This window comes from Phytophthora ramorum (assembly GCF_020800215.1).
Source record: "Phytophthora ramorum isolate Pr-102 chromosome Unknown Phyram_PR-102_s0016, whole genome shotgun sequence".
NCBI classification, from domain to species: domain Eukaryota; phylum Oomycota; class Peronosporomycetes; order Peronosporales; family Peronosporaceae; genus Phytophthora; species Phytophthora ramorum.
This window is the reverse complement of record NW_027150662.1, coordinates 750,395-776,510: the sequence shown is the minus strand read 5'-3', so window position 1 is coordinate 776,510 and position 26,116 is coordinate 750,395. Positions and strand designations below refer to the sequence as shown.

General features: G+C 55.0%; 12 protein-coding genes across 12 annotated transcripts; 4 read left to right on the top strand and 8 right to left on the bottom strand.

The window, feature by feature from the left end:
- Nucleotides 1–26: 26 nt before the first annotated feature.
- On the bottom strand, nucleotides 27–962 carry KRP23_12914 (uncharacterized protein; the record flags this gene model as incomplete). Its single annotated transcript, XM_067883560.1, has 1 exon — nucleotides 27–962. The coding sequence occupies one exon, from the start codon at nucleotides 960–962 to the stop codon at nucleotides 27–29; it is 936 nt and encodes a 311-aa protein (XP_067738996.1).
- A 784-nt stretch (nucleotides 963–1,746) lies between these two features.
- KRP23_12913 (uncharacterized protein) lies at nucleotides 1,747–2,652 on the bottom strand (the record flags this gene model as incomplete). Its single annotated transcript, XM_067883559.1, has 1 exon — nucleotides 1,747–2,652. One exon carries the CDS (start codon nucleotides 2,650–2,652, stop codon nucleotides 1,747–1,749), a length of 906 nt encoding a protein of 301 aa, XP_067738995.1.
- A 935-nt stretch (nucleotides 2,653–3,587) lies between these two features.
- Nucleotides 3,588–4,380, top strand: KRP23_12912 (uncharacterized protein; the record flags this gene model as incomplete). Its single annotated transcript, XM_067883558.1, has 5 exons — nucleotides 3,588–3,778; nucleotides 3,852–3,918; nucleotides 3,980–4,133; nucleotides 4,200–4,263; nucleotides 4,335–4,380. The coding sequence occupies 5 exons, from the start codon at nucleotides 3,588–3,590 to the stop codon at nucleotides 4,378–4,380; spliced, it is 522 nt and encodes a 173-aa protein (XP_067738994.1).
- Nucleotides 4,381–4,463: 83 nt separating this feature from the next.
- KRP23_12911 (uncharacterized protein) lies at nucleotides 4,464–6,741 on the top strand (the record flags this gene model as incomplete). Its single annotated transcript, XM_067883557.1, has 4 exons — nucleotides 4,464–4,637; nucleotides 4,699–5,545; nucleotides 5,635–6,495; nucleotides 6,569–6,741. The coding sequence occupies 4 exons, from the start codon at nucleotides 4,464–4,466 to the stop codon at nucleotides 6,739–6,741; spliced, it is 2,055 nt and encodes a 684-aa protein (XP_067738993.1).
- A 573-nt stretch (nucleotides 6,742–7,314) lies between these two features.
- Nucleotides 7,315–11,073, bottom strand: KRP23_12910 (Halomucin; the record flags this gene model as incomplete). The annotated part of the gene is made up of 8 exons (XM_067883556.1): nucleotides 7,315–8,728; nucleotides 8,800–9,309; nucleotides 9,383–9,447; nucleotides 9,510–9,926; nucleotides 10,001–10,093; nucleotides 10,159–10,248; nucleotides 10,320–10,409; nucleotides 10,477–11,073. The coding sequence occupies 8 exons, from the start codon at nucleotides 11,071–11,073 to the stop codon at nucleotides 7,315–7,317; spliced, it is 3,276 nt and encodes a 1,091-aa protein (XP_067738992.1).
- A 313-nt stretch (nucleotides 11,074–11,386) lies between these two features.
- On the bottom strand, nucleotides 11,387–12,107 carry KRP23_12909 (uncharacterized protein; the record flags this gene model as incomplete). The annotated part of the gene is made up of 4 exons (XM_067883555.1): nucleotides 11,387–11,458; nucleotides 11,546–11,676; nucleotides 11,741–12,002; nucleotides 12,069–12,107. 4 exons carry the CDS (start codon nucleotides 12,105–12,107, stop codon nucleotides 11,387–11,389), a joined length of 504 nt encoding a protein of 167 aa, XP_067738991.1.
- A 120-nt stretch (nucleotides 12,108–12,227) lies between these two features.
- Nucleotides 12,228–14,003, bottom strand: KRP23_12908 (Dynein intermediate chain 3, ciliary; the record flags this gene model as incomplete). The annotated part of the gene is made up of 1 exon (XM_067883554.1): nucleotides 12,228–14,003. The coding sequence occupies one exon, from the start codon at nucleotides 14,001–14,003 to the stop codon at nucleotides 12,228–12,230; it is 1,776 nt and encodes a 591-aa protein (XP_067738990.1).
- A 339-nt stretch (nucleotides 14,004–14,342) lies between these two features.
- KRP23_12907 (uncharacterized protein) lies at nucleotides 14,343–14,698 on the bottom strand (the record flags this gene model as incomplete). The annotated part of the gene is made up of 2 exons (XM_067883553.1): nucleotides 14,343–14,479; nucleotides 14,608–14,698. 2 exons carry the CDS (start codon nucleotides 14,696–14,698, stop codon nucleotides 14,343–14,345), a joined length of 228 nt encoding a protein of 75 aa, XP_067738989.1.
- Nucleotides 14,699–14,958: 260 nt separating this feature from the next.
- Nucleotides 14,959–15,473, top strand: KRP23_12906 (H/ACA ribonucleoprotein complex subunit NHP2; the record flags this gene model as incomplete). Its single annotated transcript, XM_067883552.1, has 2 exons — nucleotides 14,959–15,267; nucleotides 15,336–15,473. The coding sequence occupies 2 exons, from the start codon at nucleotides 14,959–14,961 to the stop codon at nucleotides 15,471–15,473; spliced, it is 447 nt and encodes a 148-aa protein (XP_067738988.1).
- A 378-nt stretch (nucleotides 15,474–15,851) lies between these two features.
- KRP23_12905 (F-box protein) lies at nucleotides 15,852–19,301 on the bottom strand (the record flags this gene model as incomplete). Its single annotated transcript, XM_067883550.1, has 6 exons — nucleotides 15,852–16,088; nucleotides 16,161–16,846; nucleotides 16,918–18,598; nucleotides 18,665–18,728; nucleotides 18,796–19,114; nucleotides 19,181–19,301. 6 exons carry the CDS (start codon nucleotides 19,299–19,301, stop codon nucleotides 15,852–15,854), a joined length of 3,108 nt encoding a protein of 1,035 aa, XP_067738987.1.
- Nucleotides 19,302–20,306: 1,005 nt separating this feature from the next.
- KRP23_12904 (uncharacterized protein) lies at nucleotides 20,307–22,468 on the top strand (the record flags this gene model as incomplete). The annotated part of the gene is made up of 2 exons (XM_067883549.1): nucleotides 20,307–20,801; nucleotides 20,876–22,468. 2 exons carry the CDS (start codon nucleotides 20,307–20,309, stop codon nucleotides 22,466–22,468), a joined length of 2,088 nt encoding a protein of 695 aa, XP_067738986.1.
- Nucleotides 22,469–22,922: 454 nt separating this feature from the next.
- Nucleotides 22,923–24,355, bottom strand: KRP23_12903 (Zinc finger CCCH domain-containing protein 17; the record flags this gene model as incomplete). Its single annotated transcript, XM_067883548.1, has 2 exons — nucleotides 22,923–23,120; nucleotides 23,192–24,355. 2 exons carry the CDS (start codon nucleotides 24,353–24,355, stop codon nucleotides 22,923–22,925), a joined length of 1,362 nt encoding a protein of 453 aa, XP_067738985.1.
- Nucleotides 24,356–26,116: the final 1,761 nt, after the last annotated feature.

Sequence of the window (26,116 nt, the reverse complement as noted above, 5' to 3'; positions counted from 1 at the left end):
TCTCGACGACGTACCTTTTTCGCTGTCTACGACTCGAGGCAAGTGGCGCCGAACTCCGGCTCCAGGTCGTTCGTGATGAGGTTGTTGAGCAGCGACAGCAGCAGCTTGTCCAGCACGTCGATGAAGATCGTGTAGTAGTCGCCCTTCTTGTTGAGTTCCTCAGCCGAGAAGTCGAGCAGGTTGTTGATGATCTGCGTGATGAACGTGCCCGTCTGGTGGAACACAAAGTCGATGTTGGTGATCGAGTCCCAGCCCAGCGTGAGCGCAGTCAGCGACGCGCTCTTAAGGCGGAGCAGCACGTCCTCCTCGATCGTGGACAGGTCGCTGCCGCTGAGCACCGACACGAGGATGCTGGTCACCGTCAGGTTCGAGCACACGGACGTTGCGATGCCTTCAGCGCACTGGTACATGTCCACCTGCGCGCTGGTGACGACCTCCGGCTCCTTGAGCGCGAGCGCGACGTCCACAGTGTAGGTCACCGAGCTACACACAAGCGGGTGCAGCAGGTCGACCCAGCAGATCTGGTACCACTTGTGGTTGGGCTGCGCGATCTCCACGGAGAATGTGGCGGCCACCGACACTGTGCCGGTGAAGTCCGTGCCGATGTCGAGGGTATCGGAGCCCGTGACGTTGATCTGCTTGGGCGACAGCGTCGTGAGACCCGAGACGTTCAGCGAGTTGATCGTGGGCGTGACCGCGAAGGTGTAACCCAGGAAGGAATAGTCCTGCTCAGTCAGAGTTTGGTCCTCAATGGAGAGCGGGTCACTGATGTACGAGCTCAGCAGCGATGGTGACGACTTGATGATGGTCACAATGTTGTTGAGCGCCGTGAAGTCCGACGTGGCAGTCTGGAAGTCCACGATCACGCACGTGTCGGCCACGGACGCGCTGCTCTCGGCGGCAGCGGAGGCAAGACCGAACACGGCGGTGACGGCAGCAGCAAAACCGAAAAACTTGGCCATGGTGCTTGGAGGAGGCAGGTATGTGCTCGAGGAAGCAAATTGAATTGTGCGGGGAGTACTGGTGGACGCGGTGGGGCTTCGGAGAGACCGTGACTTCAGCATGAGCAGACACACTTCTCGGCATCATCTACACGCAGGGAACGCAGTCATGGATCACCCCCGAGTCAACTCTGCAAGTACAATCGGATAGGTGGAGAGCTCTGGTGATCAAGTGTGGCATCGCGCGTTGCCACAAAGTGCAGCGATGAAGTCCACAACAAAACGCGAATTACCACAAACATCGATGGATTCTCTGTTGCTGAAGTTGGTGACGAAGTCCTATATCGAATCTAATGTACTCGTAGCTCGAATGAGCACTTGCAAATTGCAACCAAGGTTGGTTTGCCTCAATATCGAAGACACCATATAGCCGGATCGCGACTTGAGGCACGTAACATCGGCATTGAACTCGAAGCTGACGAAGATGTTTGGGCCCAACCTGGTCCGGGGCCTTGCGGACGAAACATGCACGAAAACCATATTTTCTGCTTGCTATGCAAGTGGCTGTCCCAGGTCGAGGAGTGAGTACCAGTAAGTTAGTCGCGACACCATAGCTTGTTGCCCTTCATGCCAATATTCGCCGAGATATTTGCCCAGGGTGGGTTTGCAACCACAATGGGCCTGTCCAAGGCTCGAGCGAACAGAGAAATAAGCGCAAGCAGTGAAAACTGAAAACGTATTACTTTGCTGGCAGTGAAGCTGAAAATGAGGTTGAACCACCGAGAGCAGCAGCTTGGATTGTCAACTACAGACAAGTTGCCCCGAAAAGCGGCTTGAGGAGGTCGTCAATCAGGTTGTTCAGAAGCGAACGCACGAGCTTGTCGAGCACCTTGATGAACGTCTTGTAGGCGGTCTTCTTGTTGTTGAGCTTCTCCGCCGAAAAGTCCAGGAGTCCGTTGATGATGTTGGAGATGAAGGCGCTGGTGTCGTCGAAAGTGAGATCGATGTTCGCGATCGAGTCCCAGTCCAGAGCTAGCGTCGTCAACGACGCGTCCTTGAAGTGCTTGAGAACAGTGTTGAGCACGCTCGTGAGATCTCCGCCGAGGGCGCCCACGAGAATGGACGTGATGGTCATGTTGGAGCACACAGACGCCGAGACGCCCGACGCGCACTGGTACAGGTCGGCCTCAACTCCCGCTAGGATCGTGGGCTTGTTCAACGCCAGAGAGACATCAACGGTGACGGTCTTGGAAGGGCAGCTGTGCTGGTGCAGGAGACTTGTCCAGCAGATCTCGTACCATTTCTTGTCGAGCTGCGTAAGCTCGACCGAGAAGGTGCCGCTCACCGACACCTGGCCGCTGAAGCTCGCGCCCAGGTCAAGCGTGTTGGACCCCGTGACGTTGGCCGTCTTAAGAGAGATTGTGGTGATGCCGCTCACGTTGAGCAGCTCGAACGATGGCGTGGCCGCGAAGTCGAGACCAAGGACGGAGAAGTCGATGGCGGCCAGGGTCTGGTTCGTGAGCACCAGCGGGTCGGTGATGTACATTGGCAGGAGCGAGGGCACAAGGTTCAGCACGTTGTTGAGACCGATGAAGTCGGCCGTGGCCGTCTGGAAGTCTGCGAGCACGCAGGTATCCGCCACGGTGGCGGCATTGGCTGTCCCGAAGGCAGCAGTCGCGATAGCGGCGGTGAAGGCGAGCAGCTTGGTCATGTTGTCTTTCAAAGTGGAAGGAGTAGCGTCGGTGGTGAACTGCTGGTGCGCTCGAGAAAGCAAATTGAGTAGTGATCTTCGCAAGAAGCGAGGTGTGTGAAGGAATGAAGGCAAAGGCTATAGAGCGCGAGCCCCTGTTGCAAAGGTTTGCTGAAAGCGCGCGTCGAGTGAAAGTGTCGGTAGCAAACAGCAAAAACTGGCCGATGATTGTCCACGGTCCTTTTCAGGTTATGGCGGGGTGGGACCTCGTCTTGCATTCGAGAGGCACGCTGATCAAGATGGCCCTGGCCCGAGGCGGCTTATTTGTGGCTTTTTGCCACAATTAGCGCTCGTTTCTGGCATGGTGCAGCCCACCAGCTGACGCAAGCAACCGCAACGTGCCTTTGGCAGTCTCCGTCCGAACTGCCCCAGGAATGGATCCACCGAGCTACTCTCGCGACAGCAGATCGCCAAGGCCGGTGCAACGAGGCGGGATTGAGCTGGGACTCCCAGCAGCGGCGGCGGCTATTGATGATCGATAGCCGATCGATTCGATAGGCCACCACTTTTGTTTCGCGTTCGGTGTCTGCTCTGCACGAGCGTGAGAAACGGCTTCACGCCACTCGGTCTGATCCGGTGTATCCTTGCTAGCGAGCAGTGCCGTGGGATCGCCCCGGCGCAGACTTTGCCTTCAACGGAAGCAGCGGCAACAGCAACGACAGGAAGAATGCAAGTCTTTGGACCACCCACAAGTGCTGTCGGTGTCACGAATCGTGACTTGCGATGCCAGCAGTACATGTCGTACCAAAAGGCAACATGCAAGGTGAAGACACGCGTTGACATCCACGGTACTACTCATGGATGTTGCACGAAGGTCGCGTAAGCATCCTCAGCAGCCGGATCTGATGCGTTGGTATCTGATGATCTGATTCCGCGTATCAATCACCACGGCGACGATGAGCGCGGCACCGACCAACGTGGTGCGCTACGAGGTGCCCCACGGGGACTTCTGCGCGTACCTCAAGGGCTTCTGGAAGCGCAATCTGGAGTGGCGCCACTTCGGCGCCAGCTTCAAGCACCTGCGCTCGACCAACAACGTCGTGTTCATCGAGGAGGACCTGGATGCGGCGCGGCAGCCCAACTCCCAGTGCGAATTAGCCGAATCCGCTGCAATTTTGCGCTTTGCAGTGACGCTTGACACTGTGCAATCGCATTGTTAGGTTCCTTCGGTGGTCGTTCGGACGCACGCACAAGAAGCAGGACCTGGCCAGCGCCTACACGGTGCAGGTGCGACGACGCTCTGCGGACTCGTTTCGAGACGATTGTTTAACACATGCACTTGCTGCAGTTCATCCCTGACGAGCAGGGCACGTTCATGGAGTGGAGCTTCGAGGGCGTCACGTGCCACGGAGTCTTCAAGCCCGAGGCCAGCGTGGCCATCCTCAACTTTTGCCTGCAAGACTCCATGGTCACCATCACGTACCGCGTCCTCGACGCCAACAGTGAGTGTCTTACGGTGCAGTTCTAGGTGTTGATAGAGTTGCTGACTATCGGCTTCTGTTTTGCAGCGATGGCCGTGTGCATTGTGGACGTGGACAGCGAGCACACACCGACGATCCAATACGGCAACATGTACGTGACTTCGGCTATTCAGTACATTGAGCGTACAAATGACTCGCGGTTGCAATGTGCTGCTGCTACAGGTATCGCATCAACCCGTCCAAGTACGACCGCGAGCCTGAGGACTGAGCCACCAGCAGCTTGAAGCAGTCCAAATCGCACTTAATTGAAATTCCGGATAATACGAGTCTTTTGTGGCTTTGCGCCGAAGAATGGAGACCGTGACCCGCAGACGAGTGGCGATCGGCGGCACCTTCGCGTGCGATGAAGCGCTGGCCGTGCCTCTGCAGTATCTACTGAATAATGTCGGTGCCATTATGTTGTGCTGGCTAGGGGCATTGGGGGCTGAATGCAGCGGCAAGGAGATCAATTGCCAGCTAATCATGGTCTTGGGGAATGCACCACCTGTTGCTGGTTTACTAATGACTGTGCTTGCAACTCTGCTAGGCTGTGTGGAACGTCGACGTTGACTTGCAGTGGCTGCGGTACGGCAGTCTCACAGGCTTTGACGACTGGTCAGCTGACGTGCTGCACGCAGCGGACCTGGTGCTGCTGCTCATTCGCCTCAGTGACCTCGAAGCGGCGCACCCCGAATTGCATCTCACGAAGAAACGCGATGACGATATGGGCACTAAAGTTGGTATGGATGGAGACCCCATCCAGCAGTTTGTGCGTGATCTGGAGAGATACGACGCCTTGGCTACGACGGCTCCTCTGGTGATCTTGGTGTGCCCTTGCCCACCCACGACAGCGACCAGGTTTGACTCTGTGAAGCGCGAGATGCTGCGCAGAATTGAGTCAATGTCAAACGTGTCTGCCCAGTCGTCCGAGCAAGTTATGGGGCTCTTTCAGCAACAATACTCTACTGCTTTCTACGACGCCATCGCCGACAAGCGGCAGCACTCTCCGTTCACCCAGGCTATGCTGAACGTGTTAAGTTTGTCATTGTGTCGACAGATATGCCGGCTTTTCCGTACCGCTAGCAGTCGGAAGAAGGTTATTGTCCTTGACTGCGACAACACTCTATGGGGCGGCGCGGTAGCCGAAGTCGGTCCTGGAGCCATCGATCTTGCTCCTCGCTTTCTCACACTACAGCGTTTCGTCGTCGCGCAACAGCAGCGAGGCATGCTGCTTGCGCTCTGCAGTAAGAATATTTTTGAAGATGTGGCGGAGGCTTTTGAGCAACGTCGCGGTGACATGGTGCTCGATCTGGACAAGCACGTGGTAGCGACGAAAATCAATTGGCAACCGAAGTCGGAAAATATCGCGCAGCTTGCCAAAGAACTCTCACTTGGTGCGTTAAATTCTGTGCATTACTTTTTTGTGATTCTTGAAGCTGCTGCTGACAATTTGTATCACGTCGTGGGTGTATTGCGCTCGCAGGACTGGACTCTTTCGTCTTCATCGATGACAATCCCCTCGAGTGCAATGAAGTCCTGAGTGCGCTGCCGTCCGTAACAGTTATTTCGCTCGGAGCAGATTTTTCCGAGTCATTCCTCGATCAGGAATGGGTTTTTGACGAAAGTTTGAGCACGAAGGCGGGCGATCCTGCAGCTAACGCCAACACTAAGGAAGACCGACAGCGCACACAGCTTTACCAGCAAAATGTTCAGCGTGAAGAGCTTCGCGAGTCCTCTTCGACGCACAAAGCGTTCCTCAGTGCTCTTGGTGTCAAGATCGTCTTCGAAGAACTTGATCGTAATCAAGATCTTCAAGAAGGTTCTTCTTTTACTCGCGTGCTGCAACTCCACCACCGCACAAATCAATTCAACACGGCAACAACCTTCGCAAAACGCTTGGAAGAGGATGTGCTGCTGGAGTATGCCGCCGCTCCGGGCCACACCGTGGTTTGTGCCCACGTGACCGATCGGTTTGGCCACTACGGACTAGTGAGCGCTGCTCTATGCCGACGCATGCATGACGACGATATTCTGCGTGTTGACAGCTTCTTGCTCAGCTGCCGCGCGCTTAACCGTGGTGTTGAACATGCCATGTTCCGACGACTCAGTGAGGTCGCAGCTAGGACTGGCGCAGCACAGCTGGAGTTTACGTGGGAGCCAACAGAGCGCAACCAACCAGCCTGTGCATTCTTTTCAGCGTTGTCAGATGCGGTCTTCGCAGTCAGCAATGACAAGACCGTTCACAACAAGAGCATTGGTACATGGAAAATCTCTGCCGATAAAGCGAGCCAAGTGACCTTCCTGAAGTCGGAGGACAGCTCGCATCACAGCAGTATCCAACTAGGTGGGTTAACCGGATGGCTACTTCGCATTCGCCCCACTTGTTGGATACGAACTGTTGCTCTTTCCGCCGTCAGGTGGATATTATCCTCTGTTCCATTGCCGAAGTTCGTGGCGCGTTTACTCGAGCCTTCCCTCGTCCAGAGGTCTGGTGAGATCCGATCTGCTGGATCGTTGCGTGTACCGCTGCGAGAGCGTGGCAGCCTGGAGAAGTTTCTCAGTTCAGTCCTTCGAGACATACCAGACGTGAACAATTTCGCGCTCACTGGTGGAGATCAGGCAGATTCAACTGGAGACGACAAATTTCGACGGAAGGCGCGGCACCAAACCAAGTTGGCGCTTGTCAGCCATCTACGCGAAGAAGCTCCGCGCGTGATCTGGTCTGCTAACCGATCTTGCACTGGAGGGGCTGCTTCTGGTGCCGCCAACCAAAAATCTATTGCTAACGATGAGTCTGGATCAGTAACCAGCCTCCAGCTCGTCTGCGGGTCCCCGGAGTGCTCTGCAACTGTCCAACGTGACAGTCGATGCGCCTTCCAGCGGTGCCGCAACTGCTGCTACCGGATCCAGCGCCTTCTAACGCGCTCACTGCATCACGCCAACGCTGAGGCTCGAAATTCAGCTGCGACTGCGCTGGAAACAGAATTCGCTGTTGACGCTTCCCGAACAATGACGAAGTGGCAGGTGTCTGGCCCCGACACACAATGGTGCAAGACCCACCAAAACAAGCGTCGGCGCGGAGAGATCTACAAACGAAAGAATGAATGAGACTCGGCGCTCCGCAGATATCAAGTCGACGGACAGTAAATACATTCATCGAGCTCTAATCTTCTAGCACTTGGTTGTCCCCGGTGTCGTCGCTGCTCCCACCGTCACTATCGCTGCTTATTTTTTCACTGCTACTGCCACCGCTGCTACTGGTGCTGCTGCTGTCACTGCTGACATCACTGCTTGAATCACTCTCTATGTCACTATCACTGCTCTCGCAACTGCTGCCCGTGTCACGACCACTTCCACTGCTCTCACTACTTTCACTGCTCTCACTGCTCTCACTCTCACTATCACTCTCGCTGCTGCTGTCGCTGTCACTTTCACTCTCACTCTCATTCACGACAATAGGCCCGTACAATGCCTCGTATCGCTCCACCCACAGGAGTGCCTTGATTTCATCAAGAGTTCGTGGCGAGCGGTGACGCCGGGCGCTCTCAAGAATCTCTTCCGGGGTGGTGCAGTCCTTCCGAACGGCGGACGACGTAAGCAACCGTATTGATTGAGGCTGGATCCTCAAAAGTACTCCGTAGTAGTGCCCGGGCAAGATGCTTTGTAGCGATCGCGCCAGATCGAGACGGGTTACCACCCCGAGAAGCCCGTTTTGCTGGCAAACCGCATACGCCGCATCCACAAACACCTTGTCATCCACGTACACGAGCTTCTTGAGGACACTCTTCATGCTTTTCTTAATCTCCATCAACCGAAGCCTCCGTAGACGGGTGAAGATACCTGACTTCGCGCGCATCGTCTGCTTCACGAGTTTTATCGCAGGAAAGTGCGGGTGTGGGCTGGGCAAAACTCGCTTCATCTCTTCAATCGCTGCCTTGGCTGCGTCCCTCGTCACTCTGAAGGTGTCTTTGTCTCTTTGACGCCGAACATGCGTGGCAATAAATTCTTCGTATCGCACCAACAGACCGCAGTTGCCGTAAACCAGTTGGCTTTTGTGGATCCGCTCCCGAAAAAAGGCCACCCAATACTCCACCACTTGAATTGTCGGCAGTAGCATATCTGAGCGGCGCAGTTTTTGGTATATCACCGAGTAGATGTGCACCAAAACGGCATCAGGGTTGCTGTAGACTTCTTCCTCGATCATGCCAACATATCCTGGGATCGATACTGGCGGTGCGGAAGTAGAAATGACATCAGCTTTGCGCTTCCGACTACTCGAACTTGAATGACCAACTTCACACTCGAGTGCTTCGTACAGCTCTTGTACAAACTCCGAATTGATCTCTTGTCTTTCGCCGGTTCGCGTTACCACCACGTCTGCTTTGTCACCAGTTGCCTCTCTTTCCACTATCAATTTGCGGTCGATCACCTGTAAGGTGTCCAAGCTCCCTCTAAACACCGGCAGTGGGGGATTATTACGTTTCTCATCCCTGACGGTCGCATGAATGAATGGCATTTTAATAAATGGTGTATGCACAATCTGCTCTGGTTTCCGCCTGGAAAACGAAGGGAAGAAGCTACACAAAAGCGTAAAACTGTCAGTGCAAGCAACGCCACACAGCAACCTCTGCCCATATCTGGTCAATACCTTTTCAGAAGACGGCCGTGCTCTTGACTAAATGTTATATCCGGAGAAGCCATCGCGCAGCACAGTGCATCTGCCATAGCACGAAAACCAGGAAAGAGTCGCTCTGCTGCAGCAGCACGGTAAATAGACACTTCCATGAAGTTACCATCACGTTTCGACAGGGCTGCGACTTCCTCCATCGTGCTCGGCCTTGCAAAGTAGATTCGTTTCCACCAAACGTGTTGAGCTCCCACATCTGCAATTGTAGCTTGCTGCAGCGGGTCCATTTCTTCACCTTCGACTTGGGCCAGCAAAAACTCATCCTCGTCCATCGCTGATAGCAGCTCTGCCAAATTCCTCCATAGATCCAGAGCTATCTGCGGGCTTTGGACAACGTACGAATCGCTGCCACACGTATCTAGTGCCTCAACTAAGACATTGGTCAGCACAAACGATGACACCGCTCCAGCACTCGACAACTCGAGCAGCTTGTCTAGCGCGTAGCTGCACGAAGGGTCATTCTTCATCCATCTACCTTCCGCAACATACATGAAGAGTTAGCAAGAGCACCCTAGGAACCAGTAAACTTAGCGGGGTGGCTTACCGGATGTACACAGCAACTTTAGCATCCAATGAATCCGGGTAATAGTTTTCCAAGAACCCCGCAAGCTGATGAACAGAGAACGGAATGATTAGATTGAGCATAACAACAATTGAATCAAGCGTCGTACCATTCTTGCCCCATGCGGATCGTTTGGGTTCATGTGGAAGAAAGCCTCGAGGAAATCGCACGCTGGCTGGATATCCCCCACCAGGGTAAGCAGCTGGACGTAGTGTTCCACAAACAACGCAGACTTTGGACTGTGTGCTACTGCACGCCTCAGCGCATTACTGGCGTGCTGGTACAGAATGTGAACTCCGATGGGTGTTTTGAACAAGTAGTTGGCCTCAATCACCGATTCAACACTTTCACTGGCGTCGAGCTCATTGCCCGCAGCTGGCTCCATGTCGTCATCTTCTTCTTCCTCGTCAGCCAAATCTTCACGTTTGAGCAATTCACGGATCTCTTTTGACTCGATGAAGATGAGCCAGTAGCATAGGATACCGAAGTTTGCCAGTACTCGGGGATCACTTTCAGCTTCCTCTGTCTACGTTCACGAAATGAAACTCGTAAGACCTTACGAAAACGCGAGCTGCAAGCAAGGATCATTGGGTGGCTTACCTGCTGAATTTTGTCTTGGTACAAATGGTAGGCCTCATAGAACTCGCCGTGGATCATGTGGAAGAGCCACATCTCTTTCATAATCGACAGTTTCTGAAGCAGATACGCGTGAGTCGATAACGCATCATACGTAACAAACAAAATAGCAAAAGACTTACGTCTATGTGTGGAGTTGCCAGCGCAGCGTCGTAGAAGCCCAGCAAGTCCTCGCGGTAGTCAGGTTGCCGACGCAAAATCTCTAGGCTAGCCTGAAAGCCACAGTCACGTTAAAAATATTATCCCAGAGACCTTGTGCGGGAAACTTTGTATAGCTACGCACCTCAATGAACATTGCTGGAGACACCGCAAAACGATGGTACATTACGCTCAAAACTTTTGAAGCGCCTGCATAGTCTCGAGCCCCCATTAGCTGTGACCACAAAAGCGAGATTAGTTTTGACCAGGGCATCGAACTCATTGGTCAAGCGACAATGTACCCTTGGTAGCAACTGCTCGAGCGCCACACGCAGTCGCGTTGGGGCACTTTTGTTGTTCATTTTGCTCTTCCACTGGTTGAAATAGAGGTAGTGACCGCCCGTCACATTGATCAGCATCTTGATGTGGAGGTCATGGCTTGCCGTAGCTGGCACGACGCCTGCAACCAGTGGATTTCGGCCGTCATCCAGTGGACTGGCCGCATCAGCGGCGTCACTTGGCACCTCGTCTTCCGTTCGAGCATCTGTGTTCGGTGCCTCGTCGTCCGCCATTCGTGTGTCCGGGCTACTTTCCTGTGCTGCAGAGACATCCACCACCATCTTCTCCTCGACTTCCACAGCATTTCCGCCGTTCGACGCATTCGCATCATCTTCCATCGTTTCTTCGTTCTCCGTGAGCTGGTTTGAGCTGTCCTCCTGTGCAATGGCAGCAACCGCGGCATCGATCGCCAGCTCGTTCTCGTCCATTCGTGTCACATCGCTGTCGTCCGATTCATTGCCGGCATCTACTGCCATCTCTTCTTCGACTTCCATGCGTGTGTCGGTGCTGCCGTCCGACGCATTGCCAGCATCTGTGGCGTCCGTCGCCAGCTCCGCCATTCGTGTGTCCATTCCCGAAAACACTCTCATTTCTGATATCAATAGGTGTATTTTATTTTTCAGGTAATTCATTATTGCAGGTTTCTTATCATTCAAACCAGAAGGCGGGTTTTGATATGTAGTTGATGCACGGCCTCGAGCTGGTTGCTCTTTCATTTACGCGGAAAGTGCTTGTTGCCGGTGATCTACCGGAGATCTGCTCAACACAGCTAAAGCCTCTCGAACGTCTTAGATCGGTATTGACAACATCAAAAGTCACTATTTCGCAACAACGACTTCAAGGCAAAAAAGGCAAGTTGATGTTGCTGCTGCATTACTCGAGTTCCTGCTCCCCGTCGTCCTCGCGTAGCAGAATCGCCGCGATCATCTTGAGCTTCTTCTCCGTCTACACAAAGCACGACCGCTGTTAATACGCCTCCCTCTCCGCATCATGCCAAACACGTAGCGCGGCAGACGCGCGCAATGCACGAACCCGGTTGTGCGCACGCAGACTGCGCGTGAGTTTGTCGTCCGTGGCCTCGAAGTGCGTGTGAGACGCAGCATGGCGCTCCTGGAGCCCGCGCATAACCTCCTGCATGATGGTCTCGATCTGCCCGAAGGTTTCTGCCCAGCACAACAACCAGCTTCAGCTCCGCTGCGTCCTCAGTCCTCAGACGCCGTTGCGCACCTTCAACCAGCGCCTCCACTTGCTCCTCCTGGACGCGTTTGCGTTTCCTCAGCGTCTCCAGGTGCCCGTAGCACTTGGCCACGTACGGCGTCAACTGCTCATTGTCTTGTGTCACCTCCTCGCCCAACGAGTGGGGCGTCTCGTGCTCCGCGTCGTCTTTCACCATCGAATTCCGTATTAGAGAAAACCCCTCGTCCTCCTCCTCTTCTTCCCCTTCGGTGGCAACGCCGTCTCCACTCGACATGACGCCGTCCTCGTTTTCCTGCAGTCATGCGGGAGGTTAGCACTCATCTGCTACCACAGACGCCACATCACATGCGAGACGCACGCTGATCGGCAGCTTCTCCATCTGCTTTCCCTTGGCCATGCTGCGTGCGAGTGGCACTTGTCGATACGAAATCCAAAATGAAAAGTAAGTGCGGAAGGGAAACCAAGTGGCCATCACTCATACTTCAACTGCAACTTATATCCTGCTCTCGTTTATGACTCATTGCTGGTTGTCTTCGTCTCCCTTGCCGCCTAATGCGTCGCCGCCCTTGTGCTCCATGTTCTTGTTCTCCGAGTCCTCCGCCTCCTTGATCATGCCCAGGAAATTGGCGTCCACAGTGCGCAGCAGCTCCTCCATCTTGTCGTCCTTGAGACTGCCGCCGCGATCGTCAGCCGCGCCTTCCTCCATCGTGGCCTTCTTACGCCGCAGCTCCTTCTCCTTAGCCTCCAAGTTCTTCTCCCGCTTTGTCTCCCGCTCGAACATGCCGTTGATGGCCGCCTTCTCGTTGGGCTGCGAGACCGCGAGGCCGTCTGACAGCTCCATGAGCGAGATCATGCCATTGCAGTCCCCCACAGCTACGAGTTTGCCTCCAGACCCAGCGTTGCCTTGCACGCTGACGGAGGAAAGAGCCACGTCACCCACTTTGTGCGAGTACGCCACCTCGTTCTGGCGGTAGAAGAAGTCCCAGATATCGACTACGCCGTCCATTCGAGTCACGAAGAAGACGCCAGCACGTGTGGGCGACCAGCAGCCTGCAGTCACGTACGAGTCGTGGTAAATCGTGCTCATGATGGGGGTCTTAAGGTCCTCGCACCACAGACGTGCTGTCCAGTCTCCGATGGTGAGGAAGAACTTGTTGTGCGTTGGGTTCCGTTGGATGGCACACACAGGTCCGTGGTGCTTGCCTGCTCCTGTGTCGTAGAGCGTGATGCCGTTGTTCTGCTTTGCATTACGCAGGTTCACGCTCAAAACTGCACCTTGCTCCGTTCCCACGAGATACTTAGTAGGCCCAGCCTCTGTGTTGTACTCCATGGACGATCCGCCGAACGCCAGGCCATCCTTGTCGGTGAGAAGCAGCTTGTGTGTGGGCTGCGCAAGGTGACGGATATCCCACCAGAGCATCCAGCCATCGGTCGAAACGGAGCAACATTGGTTACCTGTCTTGCTGGAGATCCAGAAGACGTCGTACACTGGGTCGTGGTGTGAGTGCTCGATGATAGATGTCTCTGCAGGTGCAGCACCCGACTTGCGCAGGTCGAAGAACGAGATGAGACCATTGTATGACCCTGCAACGAGCTGGTCAACGGATTTCGGATTGTACCGCATGCACACCAGCGGGGAGGCTGGTTTGAGAGTCGTCTCGGGGGTGTTCGGGTTCAGCACGTCCCAAATGTATGAGTTGGCAGGTAGTCGTGCCGATGCGAACTTGGGGTCCTGGAAATTGAGGATGCAGTAGCACGCAGCCATCTTCTGCGGACTCTCCGGGTGCCAGTCGATCTGCGAGACCGTTCGCTTGACGGGCTCGGGATCCCGGAAAACAGCAAGACCCTTTGCACTGGGCTGCTCTGTGGTGGCGGCTTCGCCCATGTGTGCGAAGTAGTCCTGGTAGATGTTAATGGTGTTGTTTTGCTTGAGCGCACGATCCACCACCGGCCCAAGGCTCTTGACTGCCTGCTTATAGTCGTCGTCCTTCTCTGCTTTCTTCCGGAAGCGCTGTACGTCGCTTTGCTCGGCCGGGTCTACATCCTTAGGCCAGCCACCTTCGACATGGCGCATGCTGCTGTGCTTGGTCACCAGTCTCTCTGTGTTCACCTCGTGCTCCGACATGTGTGGCGTTGTGTCCAGCCGTGTGATCATCGGTCTCCGCCTCACGTAGTCATTCTCCAGCGCATCGGTGCTCGGGATGCTCTCCAGCACCTTGGCGTCCACGTTGCGGAAGTCACAGTGTCTTCCGAAGCTCTCGCGTTGCTTCGTGTACAGGTACGCGAGCTCCATCTTGCAGTGTCTTCGGCTTGTCCGTCTCGGCGTCGATTAGGAAGTGACACAGCTCAAATCAAGGATCGCGTCCTTTCGCGACCAGTCTCCTATCCCTGCATTCCAACATGGCAACCAGCACCTATCCTAGCCCCAAGCTATGCAGCTACACGCACGAGACCATCACACGGAGTCAAAGTCGGCATTTTTCTTGGTATTTGTCAGGGTTTCGATTCTCGCTGGCGCTTGCTCGATCAGACACTCCACGACATACAACGACGGGAGGGCAGTCTGCAAGTTCTGTAATCGCCCGTCTCTTATCTGTGCTCAGCTCTGGTTGATTCACTGTTCTGACATGTCTTACGCCTTCTTGTTCGGGTGGCGTTCCAGGTACAGTCGCAGCTCCTCGACCTCCTCCAGGTCCCGGTGGTACTTGTTCTGCAGGTAGCTGCCCAGTCCGGCGCCCGCGCCCATGAACAGCACGTGCTCCCACGGGTCTGTTTTGCAGCAGTAGAGCAACAACAAGGCGGAGGTTAGCCCAGCCATAGTAAAAAGAGACTATCGGGTCGTAGCAGGAAATCTTTGGTATGGGATACAGGTCGGACAGAGAGGGAGAGGTACGTACGGCGCATGTATGGGACCTTTTGCAGCACGTTGCTGCCGAGCTTGGTGGAGAGGCCCATGAGGGTGCCGACGGCGATGCCCGTGAAGCCCATTGCTGCTGCCTTTGGTCGAGTTGCTCAGTTCCGTGGGTTCTGCCCCCGCAAGACCAGCGGTCAAAAATGCTCGCGTTTACACGTATCCCATTGGCTAAAAACCGAATGCGTGGTCCACATTTTGATAGTTATTGTCGCGCGAAGGTTGCGCTAGTTTGGGACGACATTCATGACGGTTGGTCCAGCCTGAACGCCCAAAAGACTCCGATACACCAGCAGTTTACTTGCAGCACTTCTGTCCTGTAACCCACTTGGCAGCGATGAGCGACACGGAGAGCAGCAAGAAGCACAGCAGCAGCAGCAGCTATGAGGAGCGCGTGAAGCACGTGTCAGTGATCGCTAAGCCCCTGGCCTCCAAGAAGCAGACCAAGCGCGCCTACAAGGTGGTCAAGAAGGCCACCAAGGTCAAGAGCATCAAGCGCGGCGTCAAGGAGGTCGTCAAGGGCATCCGCAAGGGCGAGAAGGGCGTGTGCATCATTGCCGGAGACATCTCGCCCGTTGACGTCATCTCGCACATCCCTGTGCTCTGCGAGGAGAACGACATCCCGTACATCTTCACCCCGTCCAAGGTGCGCCGATGCACTTCTAGATTGGTAACGTTTTGAGGCTAACTCGTTATGCAATTGGTATTTGGCAGGTGGATTTGGGCGCGTCAGCACTTTCCAAGCGGCCGACGAGCTGCATATTGATCACGCCTAACAAGGCCGGTTTCAATGTGCAGGATGCGTACGACGAGCTGCTCGAGGACGTGAAGCAGGTGCAGCCGACGTATTAGACCGTTAGAAGGCATCCTGTGGTTGCCGCTCTTCCCCGTCAACTTGCATACATGTAGCACTTTATCATTAGCCGTGTCTTCTTGATGCTGTTGTGCTTCCACACATTGAGCCCTCAACTGCAGATGGATGACTAACAGCGTTATATTTGTTGTATCAGAGCAAAGCCGTCCTTGCTAGTGACGTGTGTCCTTGGATTCTGCTTTTCTGAGAGACCCGTGCTTTTTGGCGATTCGAACCAAGCCACCTGTATTCCATTACCTTTGCATCAGGTATATCTTCTACTACGTAGCAACAAGACGCGCACTATGTTTTAGCCATAGCTTCATGGTAAAGTGGTTGCATCAACTTGAGGCATTGTCGACCAGCAGACCAGTTGCCTAAAACAAGTCGTTGAAAATGCCACGTGCGAGGTCTTCCCAGGTCGCGAAGTTTGTCGCCTGCGGGAAGTAGTGGAACAGACCCTTGATCGAGCGGCTCGGGTGCAGCAGCACAAGCTGCATGAACCGTTCCTGAAGGCAGCGTCGGTGCGTGGTGCTCTGTGCCTTGTCACGACGAATGTACGCTTGCCAGTAATCCGACGCCAACGTTTCCTTCCACAACTCGCGGTCACAGTGCTAAAGCAACCAATGTACACCAACTTTGTCAGTGCGGCGAAATCACAGTACAACAGCAAAAACATTGCTTACCAAAGCTGCAAAGAAGACGGCCACAAGATCATACAGCGGATCGCCCGTCTTAGCATCCGCGAAGTCGATCACAAACGTCGGAACCCATTCGTGCGGTCCAGCAAAGCGTTCCTTGCGTTTCGCTTCAACGGTTGCCAACCCTGCAGGTGTCGTGATATCACCGTCTTCCTCCTCATCAGAGTTGCTGCTACTGCTGCTGCTAGTTTCCCACTCTTCCTCGGTGTCAAAGCGACTATCGCTTCCGTCGTCTTCGCTATCATCAATACGGGCGTGAGGAGTAGGCTGTCTTCCCTTCAAAATTGTGAGACGGGGTCCGAGGGGAATACCCAAGTCCTTCAGATGCGCTTCATCCAAGAGACCCAGGGACTCACTAGTCAGTTCTTCTTGCTTCACCAGGAGCGGGATATACTTTTCGCAACCAACTGACGTGAGGTACGACGTCAAGTCCGACCCTTGTTCACCCTCTTCATTTGACACACGCGACACCATCAAACCACCTGAGTGTGCATTCACCTCCACGCCGAGAATGTTTTCGTCCGTCAAGTCGCCATGAAGCAGTACAGGCTTGATCTCAGAAGGACTCGTTGGAAGCAGTTCTGACACGATAGCATCCCTGCTAGCATCAGGAAGAAAGTTTTCGAGGAGCTTCATCAGATGTGCAGGTAGATCACTTTCGACCAAGTGGACTACAGAACAACCATCGCGTTAGCTTCAACACATCGACAACACAAGACAGTACTAACACCAGCACACTTACATGACACGGCACGCTTTCTTTGGCGAAGCATGTAATGGACGTACCAATCCCACTCAGCCTTGCTGTGCCCGTACACTCCGCGGAGCTCTGCGTCAATAGGAACAGCGTGAAGCTTCGGTAGGAAATCTCGACTGATCCACGCAGCCACGCCCTTCCAACTTTCTGGGGTAGCGCCACCCTTCTTCGTGATCGAGTCAAGGCCAACACCGTCACTCTTGTACTCCATGATAACGTATGGCCATCGCCACATTGGCCCATCACCTTCATCATCGTCCACTTCGTCCACGTAAAGAAGGTGTCCAGAGTGATACAAGCGAGGAATCATCGCTTGGAGAGACTGTTGCGCCGATTTTTCAATCATCTGGTAAATGGTCTTCTCAATGCGGAAGCAATCCTCCATTGCATAACGCAGCGACATGGCCTTCTTGAGCTCATATGGCTGCAAGACGTTCTGCTTACGACGCTTTGGCGGAGATGCGAGCCCGCTATCAGTCGAGTCGAAATTCGGGGTCATGTAGGCCTCAAAATCGAACTCGCCCCAATTCTCGTTATACTGGCTAAAGAACTTCACCAGCAGCCGCTTTCCCACTGCAAATGTCGGATTCACGCGCGATGTCAGGCTCTTCATCTTCGGATATTTGGTTTTATCCGCACTACTTTTGGTTGTTACTGACACGTCCGCATTGTTCGTCTGAGCCAGCACTTTATGACGTTTGATGATTTTCTTCAATTGAGGCTTCCAATACTCCAGGATACGGAACGACGCCATGTACATGTCTTCGCTTAGATACCCATTGACACGAGGGGCCTGAACAAGACGGAATATGTCAAACGTTTCTGGTCTTGTGGTCCGCAGCTCATGTTGAAACGTTGACAGTGCCTCGTCTTGCCCGTCGTTGAGCAAGTCCTTCATGAACATGACCGCGTTGTGCGAATCCACAACGTTCTGCGTGACGGCGATCGCGAGGTCCAAGTTCAAAACGAGATGCCACCACCCATTGGGGACGTAAATTGTTTCCCCTTCTTCTTGAATAATCTCGAGCGGCTTTTGATCAGGAGTAAGAGTCGGGTAGACGTGCAGATACCACATGAGCGACGGCATATCCAGACCACTATCGCGGTACTCACCGTTCTTGCCAACGTTCACTCCCGGTGGCGGCGAATCAGGCGGGTAGATGGCCCACCTCTTTCGCCCCTTGATGAGCGAATTCCAGGCGGATGTCCTTGCTGGATCCTGGTGCCACGGAGCACCGGTGCGTTGCGGTCCGATCACGATCCAGCGAAAGTCAGGTCGAGTTGACCCGGCGGACAGCTTTTTCTTCTTGTCCTTTCGCACCTTCTTCCCACCAGCCTCCAGCTTGACACCCTTGGTCGGAGCCTTCTTGACATCTATTCCTTCTTGTTCCTCCTCTTTCTCCGGATTTGTAATCACGCTCAAAAAATCTTCCTTGAACACCTTAAGGTCTTCGGGATCATAGTCGTCCAGCATAGCAGGCATCTTCTCTCCAAAATGCGCATCGAAAATGTACAACGGCGTCTCGTCGTGTTGGTTCTCGGCATACCGGAGGTAGTCAGCAAAGCTCATTTCCATCGTAGGACTGCTGGAGACGACGTCCAAGTTGTGCGTGATGCGATGCTTTACGTCGCTGGGGAACCGTTGAACCAGCTTCTGCATCGTCCACTACACAGCACACACCAACAGCATCAGTACAGCTTCTATCCCCATCGAAACACACTCTCCACCTACCTCCGAAGACGCCTTCCAGTTGCCAATAGCGTTGCAAACGATGAACGGCACCTTTGAGTACTGCCTGAAAGGACAAACAAACAATAAACTTTCAGCTGCAGACAGCAACTTCAATACAGCGCCGTACTGACTCGTAAAAGTCTCGGAAGGTCAGGTCCTGGATGTCCATCTTCTTGAGGCGACGAATAGTGGGGTCCTGTTCCTCACTGGGCAGCACATAGGCGTCACCCAGCTCCATGTGGCAGCGGCACCACCGCCGATACAGGAAGTCGGAGCCGAAGTCTCTCACAGCCACCGGTCGGAAGGCCTGGGCTAGTTGCTCCAGCGGCCGCGGGTCTCGCGGGTAGAAGGTCGTGAGCTTCCAGTTGTGGTGGAAGGAAAAGTCCCCGCAATGCAGACGCACGCACTGCGCCATCCAGAGCGGGTCTTCTTGGCAAAACACATAGAAAACTACACGCAGAAAACGGTGAGGACGGGGTATCGACGATGGGAGGGAGCCATGTGAGGTCTAAGCACCGGAGTTGACTTCCGAGAGGCGCAGCAGCTCCGCCGGTTCGCAGAAGAGCGTCAGGTACGCGATCAACTCATCCGAGAAGCCTGCGAAGGCGGTTGGGGCGAGCGCTGGCTGGCGGAACATGACGACGAGGCTTCAAGAGGGACGCGAGATGCGGACTGCCGCCGTCATTGCGGACACGCGTGCCTGGGTTATTATTGCGCGCGGCTATGTGAGTATCAGGATTTTGGCCAATTAGAAGGAAGTTGATCAAGTTGAAGTGGCCTACTAGGTATGTCTCGAGGGTCTCGCGTCGAGACGGAGCATTGGTTTCGCTGTGTCCTGTAGCTCATTCCTGTAGCTCATTAGCGCTGCGAATTACTTCGGTCGAGCGGAAGGCTGAAGCAGGTCAGCGTAATCAAGGATAAGTTTAACCTTATGTCTACCATCGCTGTGGAATCTGCAGCTTACGCCTTCATATCGAGCACAGACGTAAACTAGCGAGGGGCATCGTTGCGTGTTGATCATTTGCCTTAGCGTGCACATCATGCATATTATATCCACCGACGAGAGTTGCGGGTCGTGGTCAAGTGGGCACCGAGCAAGAATAGGCGGTAGACTGACGACAGACCTGGTGTCAAGACCACAGCAGTACTCGGAGTGAGGTGTCTACCGCAGCTGCGCCGCCCAATTCAACAAAAGATCGCGATTTGCATTAATGTGGCAGTTTACGAGATAGACTCTTTAAGCTCCTGCCATCTCGCAGGATGGATCGACGTGGTACTGCCCAGCTTGCCCTTGGCCAAGGGCAAGAGCGCCAGCATCACGTCGATAGCAAAACGCCAAAGCTGTAGTTGTCCGGTGTGGCTCGCAGGGTACGCGTACCTTGGTTACATCCGTTACAACCTCTTATAATGTATAATATCAAGTCTGCCACCATCACGCTTCACATCTCTCTCAGTATTGAAATCACATGCAATACATAATATTATCACCGCATATCTATCTTTTCTCACAGCCTCTCCAAGGCTCCATTCACCAATTATCGGAGGCTCAACCGTTTTTGGAAACCCCCGGCTTGTCTAGTTCAAGGGACGCTACGGCATTCCGCAATTCGCCTCCGACCGCGCACCTCCTCCCCTCGTCGCGATGCCGCTGCCCGTGGATGTCGTGCGACCAGGCACACTCACCGTCCCTGACGATCCGTCCACCGTTGGCGCCGCCCACGTGTCCAAGTCGCCCGTAACCAGCGACAGCAGCGACGGCGAGACGCCGCCGCCCGCTCCCTCAGCAGCCAACGGCAAGAGCGACGAGCTGCGCGCGCTCGAAATGCAGACGCCGCCGCGCTGTCAGCTGGAGGATTTCACACCCTTCGCGCGCTGCCACCTCTGGAAACTCATGATGTCCTTCTACGACCGCCAGGGCGTCGAGTCCTGGGCGCAGGGCATCGTGCCGCACTTCATCACGTCCAACACGTTCATTGCCAAGCGCTATAGCAACGTGCTGCGTGCGTATTTCCGAGACGCGATGAAGCCGCGCTCGGGCTCACCCGTTGATCCTTCGCAGCCGTTTTACATTGTGGAGCTTGGCGCCGGCTCGGGCAAGTTCAGCTTCTACTTGTTGAAGGCACTCGCGCAAATGGAGGTGAGCTTCGGATGCTACCGGCCTCGAATGCAGCAACAGAGACGCTAACGGTTATTTGTTTCTGGCCTGTGCAGAGCGTGTTGGACTTCCCGCTCAGCAACATCCGCTACATCATGACGGACTTCACGGAGCAGAACTTCAACTTCTGGAAGACGCACCCAGCGCTCGCTCCGTTCGTCAAGCGCGGAATTGTGGACTTTGCCATCTTTGACGCCACCACCGACACGGAGTTGCGTCTGTATTCATCGGGTCAGGTCATCCGCCCGGGCGACTTGGCCAATCCGTTGTGTCTCATTGCAAATTACCTATTCGACACGCTGTACCACGACCTGTTCCAGGTTTCCGAGGGTGTTTTGAAGGAGGGTCTTGTGAGTGTTGGCTCGAAGCGTGCGGAGGAGCCTGACCCACTAGACCCCGAGATCATCAAGCGCTTGAGCAATAACTTCAAGTACGAGCAGATTGACGAAACGTACTACGGAGAGGCAAAACCTCACTGCAACAACATCCTGAAATGGTACCATGAATACTTTGATCCGGCGTCTTCGGGCGCCACGATTCTCGTGCCCATCGGTGCTCTGACGGCCATCGAGCGCCTTGCGGCGCTGTCCAAGAATGGTCTCGTCGCGCTGTCAGGTGATAAGGGAAACAACAACCCAGACCACTTCCGGGGAGTTAGCGACCCGCACATCGCCGTGCATGGTAGCTTCTCCGTCATGGTTAATTATCACGCTATTGGCGTCTACTTTGCTAGCCGAGGTGGATTCGCGTTACATAGCCCTCAGGAAGAGGCCAGCCTTAAGGTGTCCGCGTTCGTACTACCGGCCAACGCTGTTGGTGAATGTGAAGCAGCCAGCTCGACAATGACGGAACTGTACGGCGACAGACTGGATAAGACATGCGAGAAACGCAGCGTACAGTTCCCCAACCTTTCGACGGCTTTTGAGGATGAAATCGTATCATTTGGACCCAACGACTTTTTTGTGATGCAAAAATCCACAAAGGAGGATGCAAAAGCGCCGTCGCTCAAGGCCGTCTTAGCGCTGATGAAGCTAAGCGGGTGGGATCCGGACGTGTTTTACAAATTCCGAGATGTGTTGCTGGACCAGTCACCGACTGCTGCTGCCAAACTGAAGCAGGATGTGATGTACGGAATCCCGTTGGTCTGGAAGAATTACTACGCTCTAGACAAGGAGAAGGATGTGGCGTTTGAAATCGGTCGCCTTTATTACGGTTTGCACGAGTACGACAGCGCACTCGCGTTCTACACCCTCTCCTCGCAAGAAATGGGCAAGCACCACGTTACAAGTCACAACATGGGGCTTTGTCATTACAGTAAGAAGCAGTTGGAGCTAGCTGCGTCTTGCTTTGAGGAAGCCTACGGACTTAACCACTCGTACCAAAAGGCTGCCACGTGGCTTCAACGCGTGCGCAAGGAACTTGGCATCGTTGCGGGGGATACTGCTGTCGTTGCTGGACAGACTACGATTACAGGAATTGTTGATCACCAGCAGGTGCAGCGGTCTGTGGGAAGCCTGGTGGCACAACAGATCCTGTTGACGATGCCTGATCACGAGGACGAGAAGACACGATTGAGCCCAACATCACATGGAGTTGCTGGCGCCAACATACCACGAAAACACGAAAGTCAAGACAGCAATACCGTCTAGAGGATTCGCTGCGGCAGATTCACTGCTTTTCGTCACATGCCCCCAGACAGCTATGAGGCTATGGCATCTACTGCACCAAGTGCAAGGCCGTCACGCATCGCGGCTGTGCAGCTCTCTCATCTCGTCGCCACGATCGTAGTGCCATCTTCCTACTTTAAAGACTACAGTAGATTATCTTTGCAGAGCGTGTGGACTAGTGCCCTCAACGCAAGCTGTTCACCGTTGTTTTAGTGCTATTGCCGCTGCTCCTACTTTGGCTTGTCGAGGGAGAACTCCATTTCTCTGCCGTGGAGGTCAGCGATTCTGTGTGACCCCCAACAGAAGTTCGGCTCTCGCGCTCGTCGGCCCTCTCCTGTCGTCTAGCGCTTCGAGTGCACCCAGCGGGTCCTATTCTCTTGTAGTTTCAGCTGTACATTGGTGGCGCTCGAGTAAAATAGGATCAAGAAGCGATCGTTTACTTGGACTGGATAGAGGCGACGTCGCCCGTGATCTGCCAAGCAATCATCTTGCGGTCGTTGCCTGCGGAGAAGAAGGTGTTGCTTGGGCCTATAGTGATACGTCGTACGGCATCCTGATGCCCATGGTTGACATTGGCACCCAGTGTGGTCTTATACGCGAATGTCGGCAACTCCTTCACTGAGATCGTGCCATCCTGACACAGCAGCAAAAATTACAAGATCAGGCTTACAGTTCCAGCAAAAACTTCAAAACACACGAACTTACCGCCATGCCAATTAGCAGAATGGGAGACTGTGCGGCGTCTTGCGTGCCGCATAGAGCGGTGACCTGCGAGTCTTGCGTCTCCTTGAAAAGCTGCTGGAAGGGCGGCGTGAGGCCCCACACAATAATCTCGCAGTCCAAGCCGCCACTGATAAGGAACGTCTCGTTCCCATTCACCCAGAATTCCAGGTCCATGACGGCATCCGTATGGCCATTTTCCTCGGCCGATAGCACCTTAACACACTGGTACGTGGCCAAATCCCAGAGCCGGATCGTCGAGTCCACACTCGCCGAGGCGAGGATCGGCGCGCCGCCCACCGCAAAAGTCTTGAGTCTCGTGACTCCGCGCACATGTCCTTCCATCACTCCGCGGCACTTGAACTGATTGCTGGCTGTGTCCAATTGCCAGTAACGGATGCATCCGTCTGCACTGCCGCTGAAGAGCGTGGCGTTGCCCGTGGGGTCCGTGGCCACCGCCAGCGCCTGCACGTTCATCGTGTGAGCAAATGGCATCGTCTCGGACACTGCGAACTCGAAGGGCGGCGCCTGAGCATTCTCGAGGTTCCACCCTCGCACCATTCCAACCGACACCTTGGGGTTGGGTGGGAAGCGGCCTTCGAAGCCTGCGAACAGGAAGGGCCCGCAGATCACGAGGGCCACGACCCCCTCCGTGTGCGGTGTCTTATCTCTGTTGCCTCCTCGGCCTCCGCTGCCATTGCCGTTGGCAGACGGAGGCAGCGCGTCCTGCACGTTGATGGTGGTGACCTCCTGCCAGGTGGCGCAGTTCCAGAGCTTGATGCTGGCGTCCGCCGCGCACGTGAATAGTTGCTCCCGGTCGGGCCACATGGCCACATCCTTGATGGCTCCGCTGTGACCGCGCGTCTCGCCGATGGTGCGCACAAAGTGTGGGTAGCGGCACGGCCGGCCGCCCGACGTCTGCTCGAACTCGCACTTGCCACCATCCATGAAGCGCCTGCACACCTCGTTGCCCACGCCGCCTCCGTATCCCCCGCGTCCACCGCCGCTATAGCCGCCCCGCCCGCCGCGATTGCCGCGCCCGCGACTGCGGCCTCCGAATCCTCCTCGCCGGTTGTTGTAGCTCATGCCTAGTGTTGCCGGGAATGCGTTGGCCTCAATGACTGCAGCGTTTGAGCCAACGGGGTTCATGTACCGTGGTTTGTGCCACATCGAATGTACACGAAACCCGTCACCTTTGACATACAACATTCAAGTGGATTGCCTCTTCGGGCTTTATGTAGTATTGGTGTACTGAACCCGCGAGTTTCCCTTCGTGTAGCGTACAAATCACTCACACGTCACAGATAAGCAAGTACCGTAGTGGATAACGCAGCATGTTGTTGTCTAATTCATCGCCAGTTATAGTGAATCATATCTAGGCACTCATGGCCGTTTGGTTGTAGTACACTGTGTCCTGGAACTCGGCGTCGCAGTACGGGAAGAGGGTGTCCGAGTCTGACGGGAAGAACAGGTGCTTGCCAGCGGTGTACGTCGAGTAGACACCGAGAACAGTGCACACTACGATCACGACGCCAGCGCCGAACTTCTCGTACATGGGGACGTGCTCCCACGTCTTGATGAGGTAGAAGACCGTTGGCAGGACAATGCAGTTGGCCGTGATGGCCGACGCGCCCACAAAGTCGACGAAGTCCGAGAAGTGGTCCTTGAAAATGATAGACAGAATCACCAGAACCACGATGATGGCGAGACGAAGCACGATGTACTTGATCGCGTTGGCGCCACGGTACTCGGCGGCCTCCAGCTCGTGGTCATTGTTGATTTCGCCGGTAAGAGGAAAAACCGACGTCCTCGAGCGACGGCTGGACGTCATGCTCACGCGAGAGACTTCGCTCGTCTTCGCAAGGTCAGGCAAAGGCGTGCCGGATTCGCGGTAGGCGAGGCCGTTCTCGATCTCCTCGGACTGCTTCTTGTGCATGCCCAGCACCATACGCTCAGCGATGTAGAAGGCTGGGTTGATGAGCACCGAGAAGGCGATGGTCACGTGCATCTGCATGGCGATGTAAGCCAGCACGACGGTGCCCCACTTGGGTGCGAAGCCCAGTGTTGTGAGGCCGGTGGTGGCGTCCGGGTAGATGACGTACAGCAGGTTGCCCGAAACTTGGCATCCGACCGAGAAGTACGGCACGAAACCGAGGACCAGCAGCAGACACATGATGAAGACCATCGTGACGGTGACGACGCGAGGCATGCGGCTCGGGTCACTGTGCTGACGCTGCACGTCCGAAAGGACAATGCCAGCACCGAAGCCCATGGCTAGACTGCCGAACGCACCGGCGACCTGGGACAGGCTGAACTCGGGCGACGGCACGGACGGATGGTCACTCATGCCGTGGGCCACGATTGCAATGCCGATAGAGTCGGCAATCAGCGTACCCATGCAGCCGGCGAAAGCGGCACCAGCACCTTCCTTCAGGGTCGGCACCAAAGCCAGCGGCAGCACTGTGATGGTCATGAGGATGATCCAGGTCGTAGTGCTCCAAGCATCGGGAAAGAGTCCGTCGAGTACACCGCCGCCGAGCACAAGGAAGACGCACGGCATGAGCAGGCAGGAACCCATCTGAGAGATGACGCACAGCCAGCGGCCAGTCTTGCCCATGCACCATTCTCCGAGGTCGCTGAAGGTGTTGACCGAGTTGGGAGCGAGCAGAAGCACCTTGGACATTGCGACGGATGCGTAGATGTTGGCGAGTGCCATGAACACGGTGGCGAAGAATCCGAGGATCGGGCCCGCACGCGCGAAGTTGGCCGGCATACTCAGCGTGCCGACGCCGCACATGCAGCAAAAGAGGCTGAAGGAGAACTTAGCGTCCTCGAACGTGAAGAAGGGCTGTTTGGCCATGGTGTCGCGGTCGGATGCTGCTGAGAGGTTGGCGGGGACTTGCGGACTGC